At 36.9% G+C, this 12,979-nt stretch overlaps 1 protein-coding gene and 1 pseudogene across 1 annotated transcript in view; both read left to right on the top strand.

The window, feature by feature from the left end:
- EPHX4 (epoxide hydrolase 4) overlaps positions 1–9,525 on the top strand; it is a 42,746-nt gene extending 33,221 nt beyond the window's left edge. The window contains exon 7 of the mRNA XM_035020140.1: positions 8,057–9,525. Coding sequence (XP_034876031.1) covers positions 8,057–8,288 — 232 coding nt within the window. The 3' untranslated portion in view covers positions 8,289–9,525. The remainder of the gene's footprint in view (positions 1–8,056) is intronic.
- A 1,820-nt stretch (positions 9,526–11,345) lies between these two features.
- Positions 11,346–12,461, top strand: LOC118020408 (annotated as a pseudogene).
- Positions 12,462–12,979: the final 518 nt, after the last annotated feature.

The following is a 12,979-nucleotide window of genomic DNA, read 5'->3' as shown; positions in this document are numbered from 1 at the left end:
AAAAGTATTCCAGTCTCATTAAAATGGAAAAATTTAAACTTTTGAGAACAATTGTTGGCAATAGTGTGGAGGGAAATGAATTCATACATGCTGCTTTGGAGCATACGATCAGTTTGGAAAAGAACTTGACAATATTGACGAAGGTTGAAGATGTCCATACTCTCTGAGGAGACAATTCTGCTTGGGGGAATATACTATAAGGAAGCCCTTCCATAAGTGCACAAGTGGACATGTCCAAGAATAAGTTCAACATTATCTGAATTATCAAAACAAATGGAAAATTTTAAATGGCCATTAACAGGAAAATGGATCAACTGTGCTATAATCATAAGATGAAATTCTCCAGAGGAGTGAAAATGGAGTAGAACTAAATGTATCATCAATGGATAATCTTAAAAATATAATATTAGGTCACAAAAGTAAGTTGTGGAAGAATATGTACAGTATGAGACCATTTATGTAAAGTTATAAAAATGCAAAACACCTTCATATATTGTTTGTAGAAATATATGTACTGTATTTGGGAAGATCTGACAAATAGTACCCCTTTTTCCTGCTCAATTTCTGAACCAGTTAAGAGCTCAAACAAGAGTCAGCAAATGAAAATCAAACCATCACCTTCATTACTAATAAAGGAGAGACTATGGCTTAATATGAGAACCAGAATGGTCTTGCTAATTCCCTGGTGCCAGTCTAAACTTTAGAACAGATCACCTGTGGGAAGGTTTGCAGAACAAACTCGACTTCCCTTGCCTCTCAGGTCACTGCCTTCCACGAATCTGGTAGAGAGAGGAGGAGAAAGAGATTGAATTTCTTACCCTCAGGACATATTTGATAGACCCACCTAGTTCAGCACCCTGAACCAGCAACTGTCACTCACCATTCAGGGGTGGGACAAAGATCCAGGAGGGCTTAAGGAAAAACACTCCTCAAAAAACCCATAGGAATGGGGGAGAGGTATCTTAATACATATAATAAAAGTTTAAAAACATCATGGGGTATTATGCTAAGCAAAATACGTCAATCAGAGAAAGACAATTATCATATGATCTCACTGATATGTGGAATTTGAGAAACAAGACAGAGGATCATAGGGGAAGGGAGGGGAAAATGAAACAAGACGAAACCAGAGAGGGAGACAAATCATAAGAGACTCTTAATCTCAGGAAACAAACAGGGTTTCTGGAGTGGTGAGGGGTGGGACGGATGGGGTGGCTGGGTGATGGACATTGGGGAGGGTATGTGCTATGGTGAGCGCTGTGAATTGTGTAAGACTGATGAATCACAGACCTGTACCCCTGAAACAAATAATACATTATATGTTAATAAAAAAAAATAATGCAGGCCAGACAACACTGACTTAATAGAAGTGAAAAAAAAAAAATCATGGGGGTGTTAAGAACTAAATTCAACCTAGTCCTTCCTCCGATGGTAGTGGTTCTTCACTATAGCTTGTATCAGAATCACCTGGAAAGTGTGTTAAAACACAGATGACTGGACCCCACCATTCAGTCAGTCTGGGATGGGTCCCAAGTGTTGTCATTTCTGACAAGTTCACAGGTGATGCTGATCTGTTAGTCTGTTGACCACACTTTGAGAACTACTGGCTTAGGGTGAGTAGAAGAAAAATGGTATCTAGGAAAGGTCAGCAGAAGGGTGTAATCATATTTGCAGTGTTTTATTTCTTAAGCTGGTGGGGAGTATACAGATGCGATTATTTTCTACATCGTCTTCTTAAAGTAATAAAATATTTCCACATGTAAAAGTAATGATGGAGTGTATAACACCTTGGAAATTGCTGGCTTAATACTTACACATCAGCTGATAACTCAGACTTTGGAAAAGTAACATGGTAAAACAGACTTATTTGAAATAGCTATGTTAAAAATATATTTTGGTAGATTGAATGATTAGCAATATAAACCAGGAATTGTAACTACTTGTTACAGTTTTTAGATTTTTCAAATTGTTTCTATACTTACTAAGATTAATCATTTTTAATCAGATATATTTTATCAAGTGTTTTCCCAGTAAGTTCTTCAGCTTAACATACTCTCCTAAAATAATGTTTTTCTTTTTATTTACTTGTTTATTTACTTATTTTATTTATATTGAGGTATGATTGACTTAAAACATTACAATGGTTTCAGGTGTACAATGTCATGATTCAATATTTGTATATATTATGAAATGATCACAAGTCTAGTTAACATTGTCCCTATACATAGTTAAAAATTATTTTTCTTGTGGTGAGAATTTTTAAGATCTCTCTCAGCAACTTTTAAATATGCAATACAGTATTGTTAACTATAGTCACCATGCTGTACGTACTTTCTTTTATACTTTTTTCTTTTTAAATTTTTAGTTAAATTCTAGTTAGTTAACATATATGGTAAAATTGGTTTCAGGAGTAGAATTTAGTGATTCATCACTTACATACAACACCCAGTGCTCATCACAAGTGCCCGCCTTAATGCCCATTACCCATTTAACCCACCCCCCACCCACCTCCATCTAATAACCTTCAGTTTGTTCTCTATCATTTTTTTCCTTTCCATATGTTCTTCTGTTTATTAAATCCCACATGAGTGAAATCATACGGTATTTGTCTTCCTCTGACTGACTTATTTTGCTTAGCATAATACACTCTAATTCCATCCATGTCATTGCAAATGGCAAGATTTCATTCTTTTGATGCCTGAGTGATACTCCATTGTGTGTGTGTGTGTACATATATATACATACACACACACATATATATACCACATCTTCTTTTTTTAATTAATTTTATTTTATTATGTTGTTAGTCACCATATATTACATCATTAGTTTTTGATGTAGTGTTCCATGATTCATTGTTTGCATATAACACCCAGTGCTCCATTCAATATGTGCCCTCTTTAATACCCATCACCAGGCTAACCCATTCCCCCACTCCCCTCCCCTCTAGAACCCTCAGTTTGTTTCTCAGAGTCCATAGTTTCTCATGGTTTGTCTCCCCGTTCGATTTCTCCCCCTTCATTTTTCCCTTCCTACTATCTTCTTCTTTTTTTTTTTTTAAACATATAATGTATTATTTGTTTCAGAGGTACAGGTCTGTAATTCATCAATCTTAGACAATTCACAGTGCTCACCATAGCACATACCCTCCCAATGTCCATCACCCAGTTACCCCATCCCTCCACCCCTCTCCCCTCCAGCAAGCCTGTTTCCAATGATTAAGAGTCTCTTATAGTTTGTCTCCCTCTCTGATTTCATCTTGTTTTATTTTTTCCTCCCTTCCCCTATGATCCTCTGTCTTGTTTCTCAAATCCCTCATATCAGTGAGATAATATGATACTTGTCTTTCTCTGATGGACTTATTTCGCTTAGCATAATACCGTCTAGTTCCATCCATGTCGTTGCAAATGGCAAGATTTCAGTTTTTTGATGGCTGCATAATATTCCATTATGTGTGTGTGTGTGTGTGTGTATACTTGTGATATACACTTGTGATATATATATATATACACACACACACACCCCACATCTTCTTTCTCCATACAGCTGTTGATGGACATCTTGGCTCTTTCCACAGTTTGGCTATTGTGGACATTGCTGCTATAAACATTGGGGTGCACGTACCCCTTCAGATCCCTACTTTTGTATCTTTGGGGTAAATACCCAGTAGTGCAATTGCTGGGTCATACCGTAGCTCTATTTTCAACTTTTTGAGGAACCTCCATACTTTTTTCCTGAGTGGCTGCACCAGCTTGCATTCCCACCAACAGGGTAGGAGGGTTCCCCTTTCTCTACATCCTCGCCAACATCTGTCATTTCCTGACTTGTTAATTTTAGCCATTCTGACTGGTGTGAGGTGGTATCTCATTGAGGTTTTGATTTTATACCACATCTTCTTTATCCATTCATCAGTTGATGGGCATTTGGGCTCTTTCCATAATTTGGCTATTGTTGATAGTGCTGCCATAAACACTGGGGTGCAGGTGCGCCTTCGGATTACCACATTTGTATCTTTGGGGTAAATACCTAGTAGTGCAATTGCTGGATCATAGGGTAATTCTATTTTTACCTTTTTGAGGAACCTCCATACTAGTTTCCAGAGTAGCTATACCAGTTTGCATTCCCACCAACAGTGTAAGAGGGTTCCCCTTTCTCCACATCCTCACTAACACCTGTTGTTTCCTGTGTTGTTGATTTTAGTGATTTTGACAGGTGTGAGGTGCATCTCATCGTGGTTTTGATTTGTATTTCCCTGATGATGAGTGATGTTGAGCATCTTTTCATGTGTCTGTTAGCCATCTGTATGTCTTCTTCGGAAAAATATCTGTTCATATGTTCTGCCCATTTCTTCCCTGGATTGTTTATTTTTTGGGGAGTTGAGTTTGATAAGTTCTCTACACATGTGGGTACTAGCCCTTTATCTGATAAGACATTTGCAAATATCTTCTCCCATTCTGTAGGCTTCCTTTTATTTTGTTGACTGTTTCCTTTGCTGTGCAGAAGTTTTTATCTTGATGAAGTCCCAATAGTTCATTTTTGCTTTTGTTTTCCTTGCCTCCAGAGATGTGTCTAGTAAGAAGTTGCTGCTGCTGAGATCAAAGAGGTTACTGCCTGTGTTCTCCTCTAGGATTTTGATGGTTTCCTGTCTCATATTTAGGTCTTTCATCCATTTTGAATTTATTTTTGTGTATGGTGTAAGAAACTGGTCCACTTTCATTCTTCTGCATGTCGCTGTCCAGTTTTCCCAACACCATTTGTTGAAGAGACTTTCTTTTTTCCATTGGATATTCTTTCCTGCTTTGTTGAATATTAGTTGACCATATAGTTGTGGGTCCATTTCTGAGTTCTCTGTTGTGTTCCATTGATCTATGTGTCTGTTTTTGTGCCAGTACCATACTGTCTTGATGCTTATAGCTTTGTAATAGAGCTTGAAGTCTAGAATCATGATGCCTCCAGCTTTGCTTTTCTTTATCAGAATTGCTTTGGCTATTTGGGGTCTTTTGTGGTTCCATATAAATTTCAGGATTGTTTGTTCTTGCTCTGTGAAAAATGCTGGTGGTATTTTGATCAGGATTACATTAAATGTGTAGATTGCTTTGGGTAATATGGACATTTTAACAATGTTTGTTCTTCCAATCCATGAATGTGTAATATTTTTCCATTTCCTCTTCAATTTCTTTTATAAGTGTTCTGTAGTTTTCAGAGTACAGATCTTTTACCTCTTTGGTTAGGTTTATTCCTAGGTATCTTACTGTATTTGGTACAATTGTAAATGGGATTGATTCCTTGATTTATTTTTCTGCTGCTTTATTATTAGTGTATAGAAACGCAACAGATTTCTGTCCATTGATTTTATATCCTGTGACTTTGCTGAATTCATGTATTAGTTCTAGCAATTTTTTGGTGGATACTTTCTTTTATATGTAACATATTTCAGGGGCACCTGGGTGGCTCAGTAAGTTAAGCATCTGACTCTTGATTTTGGTTCAGGTTATGATCTCAGGGTTATGGTATTGAGCCTCGCATCTGGCTCTGTTCTCAGCGGGGAGTCTGCTTGAAATTCTTTCTCTCCCTCTCCATCTGCCCCTCCCCCCACTCATGCCCTCTCTCTCTCAAATAAATAAATACAGCTTAAAAAAATAAATATATGTAACATTTCATGTGAAGTTTAGCAATTTAAAAGCTTAGGGCCAGAGAATATGCTCTTCTTTTCATTTTCTGGAAACTTCTCCCTTTATCCCCAATTTGATCTGGTGAAGAATTTATATTTTTCTTGCTTTTTTCTTTTTTAAAAAGTTAAAAAATTCATTTATTTATTTGTTTATTGTGTTAATTCAACTATAATTACCGTATAGTGTTATACTAGTTTCAGGTATACAATACAGTGATTCAACAATTCTATACATTACTCAGTGCTCATCACAAGTGCACTCCTTATCCCCTTCACCTAGTTCACCCATTCCCTGACCCACTTCTCTTCTGGCAACTACCAGTTTGTTCTCTATAGTTAAGAGTCTAGGTTTTTTTGGTTGTCCCTTTTTTTCTTTGTTAATTTGTTTTTTAAATTCCACATATGAGTGAAGAACTTATATTTTTCTTTGTTTTTTTGACTAATTGTCTTTTAAAACTCCTTTTACCTTACTGATTCAATTATTACATGCTCACATATTGTTAAATATGCAGAAAATTGTTAGAAAATGTTTTACTTTTGAATATTTTATGAGCTCTAGAATTTGAGTGACTTGCAAGTTTGTATAGCAATCCATGTATCAAAATTAAGTAAGAGTTTATTTTTCTATCAGTTTACCCATTCAAGAAGACCTTAATTTTTAGGAGCATTATAACCAAATGATGGCCACTTGCATGGGAGTCAAAAGTTAAGTCCGTAGTGGACATATGTGATATCCTGCACAATCTAGCAGCATCCTATCAATCCAAGTAGCCACATGTCATGAGTTTTGATAACTAACAAAAATGGAAGTCAGGGGTGCCTGGGTGGCTCAGATGGTTAAGCGTCTGCCTTCGGCTCGGGTCATGATCCCAGGGTCCTGGAATCGAGTCCAACATCGGGCTCCCTGCTCCTTGGGAGCCTGCTTCTCCCTCTGCCTCTCTCTCTCTCTGTCTCTCATGAATAAATAAATAAAATCTTAAAAAAAAAAATGGAAGTCAGTGCTGGAGAATGTCTAGTGATGTGTTCATTCTCATGAATAGTCAACAAGAGTGTAATTAATACCATCCCACTTTCCTGAAAAATAGTGTAGCAGTAAATGTCAAAAGCTTTAAAAATATTTATATTCTTTAGCTCAGGAATTCCACTTCTAGGACTCTAGCTTAAAGAAATGATCTGAAATGCCAAAAAAGATTTGGGCACAAAATGCTCATTATAGCATCACTTAAAACATCCCCTTGTATTAACTGATGATATAATCTAAATATTCAGTTATAGGAGAATAGTCATTTATGGGTCATTATACCATAAAATACTATCTTTTACAATTACTTTTGAAAAACATTATGAAATGAGAAAATTCTCAAGTTATAATTCAACATAAAATTTGAGTATGGATGCTGTATACAAATTGTGTATATTTATTGCGCTTTATTTATGGTATGGTTTCAACTATGTGCATAGAAAATGACCAAAAGGTTATCTTTTAATGATGGAATTATGCATGGTTTTATTCTTTATACTTTAAGAAAATACATAATAAAACATTATTTTAAAAATAATCTTCTTGCAAAATAAATATAGTCTCATTTAATGGTAAAGTTCAGTCTGTATATATTTTCTGAATTTTCAGTTCCAATTTCACATAAAATGTTATATTATCTAACAATTTAAAATATATTTAAAGTAACACCATTTAAAACTCTCTTTCATCACACCATTCAGAAATTCTGGTATCCTTTAAAGCAAATTATTCTTCATAGTGATGAATTTCATATTTAATTTATAACCTTCATTATAAATTTTGCTACACTCATCCAATTAAAAATTTTATTGAGCCCTTTTTTTTAAAGATTTTATTTATTTATTTGAGACAGAATGAGAGAGAGAGCACATGAGAGGGGGGAGGGTCAGAGGGAGAAGCAGGCTCCCTGCTGAGCAGGGAGCCTGATGCGGGACTCGATCCTGGGACTCCAGGATCATGACCTGAGCCGAAGGCAGTCGCTTAACCAACTGAGCCACCCAGGCACCCTATTGAGCCCTTTCTTAAATAGCCTTTAAAATTTTTTATTGTATAGATTGATTGCCTAATGCGGTGTTTCTCAACCATTTTTTCATCATCACCTCCTTAAGGAGCCTTTTGAGACATTTTTTTTCCTAATTGCCCCCCCACCCTATGAGATTTTAATATCTGTTTATGTACTGTGTGTATATCCATGATTTATACATTAAAAAAGTAATTTTTTTTCACTCTCCCAAGAATCAATTTTCACCCCATTGGTGGTGATATTGTCTCCTTTGAGAATGTATGGCTTAAAAGAACATTATGGGAAAATGTTATTTTAACTTTTACAATGAGTCTCAAGTCTACATGTTTTGTTTTTATAGCTGTCTGCCTCTCAAACATCACATGGTGACCATTCCAACGCTACTACTGTGGGGAGAGAAAGATGCATTTATGGAGGTTGAGATGGCTGAAGTCACAAAGATTTATGTTAAAAATTATTTCAGGCTGACTATTTTGTCAGAAGTCAGTCATTGGCTTCAGCAAGAACAACCTGACATAGTGAACAAACTGATATGGACATTTCTGAAAGAAGAAACAAGAAAAAAAGATTGACTTTTCTATATCTTCTATGAGGGGTCTGTAATGAAGTCTCTAAATAATTTTTAATCATTGTTCATCAACCTCTTTAAGCTTCACTAGGAAAAAGTTGTTTTAATATGCTTTATCATGAATATCCTGACAAATGATACTGAAAAAAATCTGAGAATGTGTGAAATTGTAAAATGTTGATTTTCTTCTGTTGGATTTTGCATGGAAAAGCATCTGCCTTAAAATGTGTACATTGATACAGAAAGGAAGTTGGGGAAAGTGGCTCCATTTTGATTTCTTGCATTCTTTACCCTATTAACATCTGGTGCCTTTTACAAATATATACGAAAGATTAGCTGCGCCATATTTAAAAAGGCAAACCTGCAATGGTATAAATTTTCATTTTATTGTTCAAAACTTCTTTTTACTATTTTTCAACCATTAAAAAGTTCTATTGTCAAATCTCTCGGGTTTATAATATATTTATGAGTTTGAAGGCAAATATGATTAGAAGAATATACATTCTTAAAACAGGCCATAAATACTACTTATACTGGAAAGATTAACAAGAGATGATATAGAGATTCTCATGTATACATATATATGTGTGTATGTGTGTGTGTATTAAATACTGCAAAGTAGGAAAGCACATCCATCAAATTACTTGTCTTAATTTTCCAGCTAAATTGGTGAGAGATTTAGACAAAAGATCAAAATATCCTTTTGCCCCAATAATGCAACCAGAATTGAATTCTGTACTTCCTATGTGCACTAGAATCTAAGTTCCACAAGGCATAGATTTTTTTACTGTTTTATTAACTGACATATATCCAGCTTCTAGAATAAGGGCCTAGCTCCATCGTAGGCACTCACATATTTGCTTAATGAATAAATAACATATTTCACACACTGCTAGGCACTATGGGGTAAATATAAAGGAAAGATGACATGGTAATATGTAACTTTCCCTTAAGAAGTATAAATAGGGGCATCAATTAAGCGTCTGCCTTCTGCTCAGGTCATGATCCCGGGGTCCTGGGATTGAGCCTTGCATTGGGCTCCCTGCTTCTCTCTCCTCCTCCCACTCATGCTCTCTCTCACTATCTCTCTGTCTCTGTCTCTGTCTCTCAAATAAATAAATAAAATCTTAAAAAAAGGAAGTATACACAGAATGCAGTTAAGTTAAACAAGGATTCAAGAGTAGTAATGAACATTACAAATAAGAGTGGGAAGACTTACAGAATAGAGAATGATACAAGCTCAAGGGAATACTACTCATTCTCTAGGGTTAGTCTCATTTGGCATGGGAGACAATCAGTAACATTGCCAAATCATGGCTCCTTAGAGGCTACAACTATGTTCCCAAATAAGACTAAGTTGGTGAAAAAAATATCTCCCTCATGAAATGTAGTTCTAATAGTGACAGAAGAAAGTGGAATGTCCTTAAGAATTCTCATCACTGTATCCTAAGCAACTTTTATTTCCTAATAAAAATCCAACTTTCTATCTACATTTTTGCTTGTGCCTCATAATAACATTGCAAGGTAGAGAGTATTACCAGTTTATAGATGTGAAAATAACGTTCATCAATGCCCACAGTATAATTGTTAGAACCAGAATCTGACCTAGTTTCATCATAAAGCCTCTAATCTTTCCAGTAAAATAACAGGCTCTGTATCTATGCTGTTCTGTTTTATTGGTAACCTGGTGTGTTCCAATAAATAGAAACATCTCCCAGAAACCTATAATTTGACTTTTAATTCTGGGGAAAGGAATTTAAATCAGTAATTAGCAAATTAGCATTGTCAGAGTTGCAAATGTTACAAGGTATAGAACAGAGCCTGGTTCACAGCAACTTTGATTATGCTTCCCTCTTGATCATTTCTGTAGGGCAGTTGCAAGGGAAGAATAGGACTTTGACTGTTTATGTTGACCCAGTAAAATAATCCTGACTTATTTCAGGATTGAAAATCTGTTACTGACTAAGGTGATTTTAAGGTTTGTTGTTGTTACTTATATCAGTTTGGAATGCTGACTGGTTCATGTGGACTCTTGTTAAGAATATGAATCAAATGTGCCATGGCTAATTCCAGCCCACGATAATGGATGTATTCTAATTTGCTATGCATGTGGAAGAGTGCTTGTAACAGATATAAAGGCTCCTGGGTGCCATCAGTTAAACCTCTTAGCATAAAGAGATATTATGGTCTCTGTAGAGATCAGTTTGTAGGGAGAGTAAATGAATTTGACTTACCAGCTCCCAAAGCATCTCAGAGTAAGTAAACTTTACTGGTAATGGCATTTAAATTAAAAGTTTTAATTAATATTCATCTATTTAAATTCATATATCCCTAGTAGGTATATAATATATCCTTAATATAAATGTCAGAAATCATGTGAAAATAATGTAATAAGCATATATGTCAAAAGGAAGACATTTACAAAAAGCAGAAAAGATTGTACTGTTGATATGATTCTAATTCTATTACACCATTTATCATTTTTAATTTTTCTGATTTTAAGAAATAATTAAGGGTAATACATCCTCATTTCCTATTAACCCACATTGTATCTGAGAGTTCTAATTATGTGTGGAAGGGGCACTTGAATATGGGGAAGGGGTGTGCTTTGGGGGCTGCCCTTAGATCCAATCTACCGGCATCCTGAGACCACTGAGAAGTTGGCCTCATGGCTCAGTCCACCTCCTTGGACTCCGAGATGGTGGTGTGGGATCCACCTTTCGCCACATGATGAACAAGCTGCACTGTCTGCCGTGGCCAACCCCTTCATGCGGCAGAGGTGCATCAGCCCATGGTGCTGGGCTATATCATCCTCACCGGGACTGTCCTGGTGCCAGTCTGTCAGTCCTGCATTGCCTTCCTCTTCATCGTCCTCTGGCCAGTGTCCTCACTTTCTACCATGAGCGGTTCTGCTTGATCAGTCAACCCTGCGAAGAGTTAGGGGAAAAAACTGGTGTGACCACCACTCAAATTCTTGTTTCAGGCAACATTCCGTTAAGCAGAGTTCCTGGTTAAAGTGAAAGGGGAAAAAGCAACCCGCGATGAGGCCCTCATCTGTGTTATGGCCCCACACTCCACTTTCTTTGACCAAATCGCCTGCAGGTACCCAAATACACCGGACACGGTGACCTAAGCCTGGCAGGGGTTTGCAGGTTTCTAGTCTATATGTTGACCTTGAGTCAGTTCTTCACCAAAGGGGAAGGTGAGTTTATGCCTGTTTATACATCAAATGACCAAGAAAAAAAAAGACCGAACCCTTTTGCCGATACAGTGAGGATCAACATGGCAAATGCTTTGGGGGGTGTCTGTGACAGACCACACTCCGGAAGATTGTAGATTGATGATTTTCACGGGTAACCTTCAATTACCCATGGAAGCTAGTTTGATGGAATTACAAAAATTAGCCAGAAATTGAAGTTAGATTGGGATACTATTCATTAGCATCTGGATGAATATGCTGCAATTGCAGTTGCCACTAAAGGAGTCGCCACTATAGGAATTGAAGAATTTGCAAATTACTTAAACGTCCTAATTTCAGAGCCCTTGGAACAGTTTTTTGCCCCCTTTGACAGGAATAATGATGGCATATAGAATTCAGAGAATATGGGACAGGTCTGACTATCCTATGCAATCCTGCCAATACTGAGAAGATTCTGCAAGTGTCGTTTAAGCTTTTTGATCTTGATGAGGACGGTTTCATAACAGAGGCGGAGTTAGCTACTAGACTTAGGGCAGCCTTTGGGGTGCCAGATCTTGATGTTTCGAGACTCTTTCAGGACATATCTGGACAGAATTCAGATTACATTTCATACAAGAACTTTAAGAAATTTGCCTGAAGCATCCAGAATATACCAAGTTATTTAATTCATACTTAGACCTCTAGACAGTCTCTATATATTCATTACCACATTAACCGTTTAATTGCTGTATTCAAATGTTAAAGTCAGCCCTGAAAATGGTGAAAGTACCTTCCAAATAGAAACTATGATTGAAATAAAATTATCCTTTCAGGAAAAACACAATAGTTTTTACTCTAAGTAGCTTGAGCACTTAATTATGATACATAAAATGTGCTTGAGAAATATATATTTCTATTAGATCTCGTAGTACCTGTTTTCCTTAAGATGTGTTTGTTTCAATGTGACTAAAGGTAGAGAATAAGAGATCTATTGATAAGAAGAGCTAAGATGGAGGCATAGTAGGAGGACCTTAGGCTTGCCTTGTCCCTTGAACACACCTAGATAACTATCAAATCACTTTGAATACCCAAGAAATTGACCTGAGGACTGACAGGACAAACTGCACAAGTAGAGGGAGAGGAGAGGCCACACTGGGGAAGGTGGGAAGCATGGAAATGCAGTTTGGGGGAGAAATGGATAGTGGGTGCTGTGGAGGGGAGGGAGCTGTGGTCACAGAGAGAAGGGAGCACACAGGGGAACACTCAGAGAGAACACTTGCCCAAAGCCATTGACTGGGAAATGAGAGGAGCTGATTTTTGTGAGTTTTTGCAACCAGCGGGGCTCAAAGAATGGAGTTTTAGAGGTTGGCAAGCTTGGCTGTGAAAGTCTTGAACGCACTGCCCCACTCCTGGAGAGAAGGCAGGCAAGCAACCCCAGCGCAGACAGTATGATCTGAGGATTGCCTAAGGAGCACAGGGAGGGACTGTTCTCTCTTCTTAGAGCATATCTGTGAAAG

The sequence above is a fragment of the Mirounga leonina genome, unplaced genomic scaffold (assembly GCF_011800145.1).
Source record: "Mirounga leonina isolate KUSES-001 unplaced genomic scaffold, KU_Mleo_1.0 Mir_173, whole genome shotgun sequence".
NCBI classification, from domain to species: domain Eukaryota; kingdom Metazoa; phylum Chordata; class Mammalia; order Carnivora; family Phocidae; genus Mirounga; species Mirounga leonina.
Note: the sequence above shows the minus strand (reverse complement) of the source record. Positions and strands in the feature narration are given on the sequence as shown.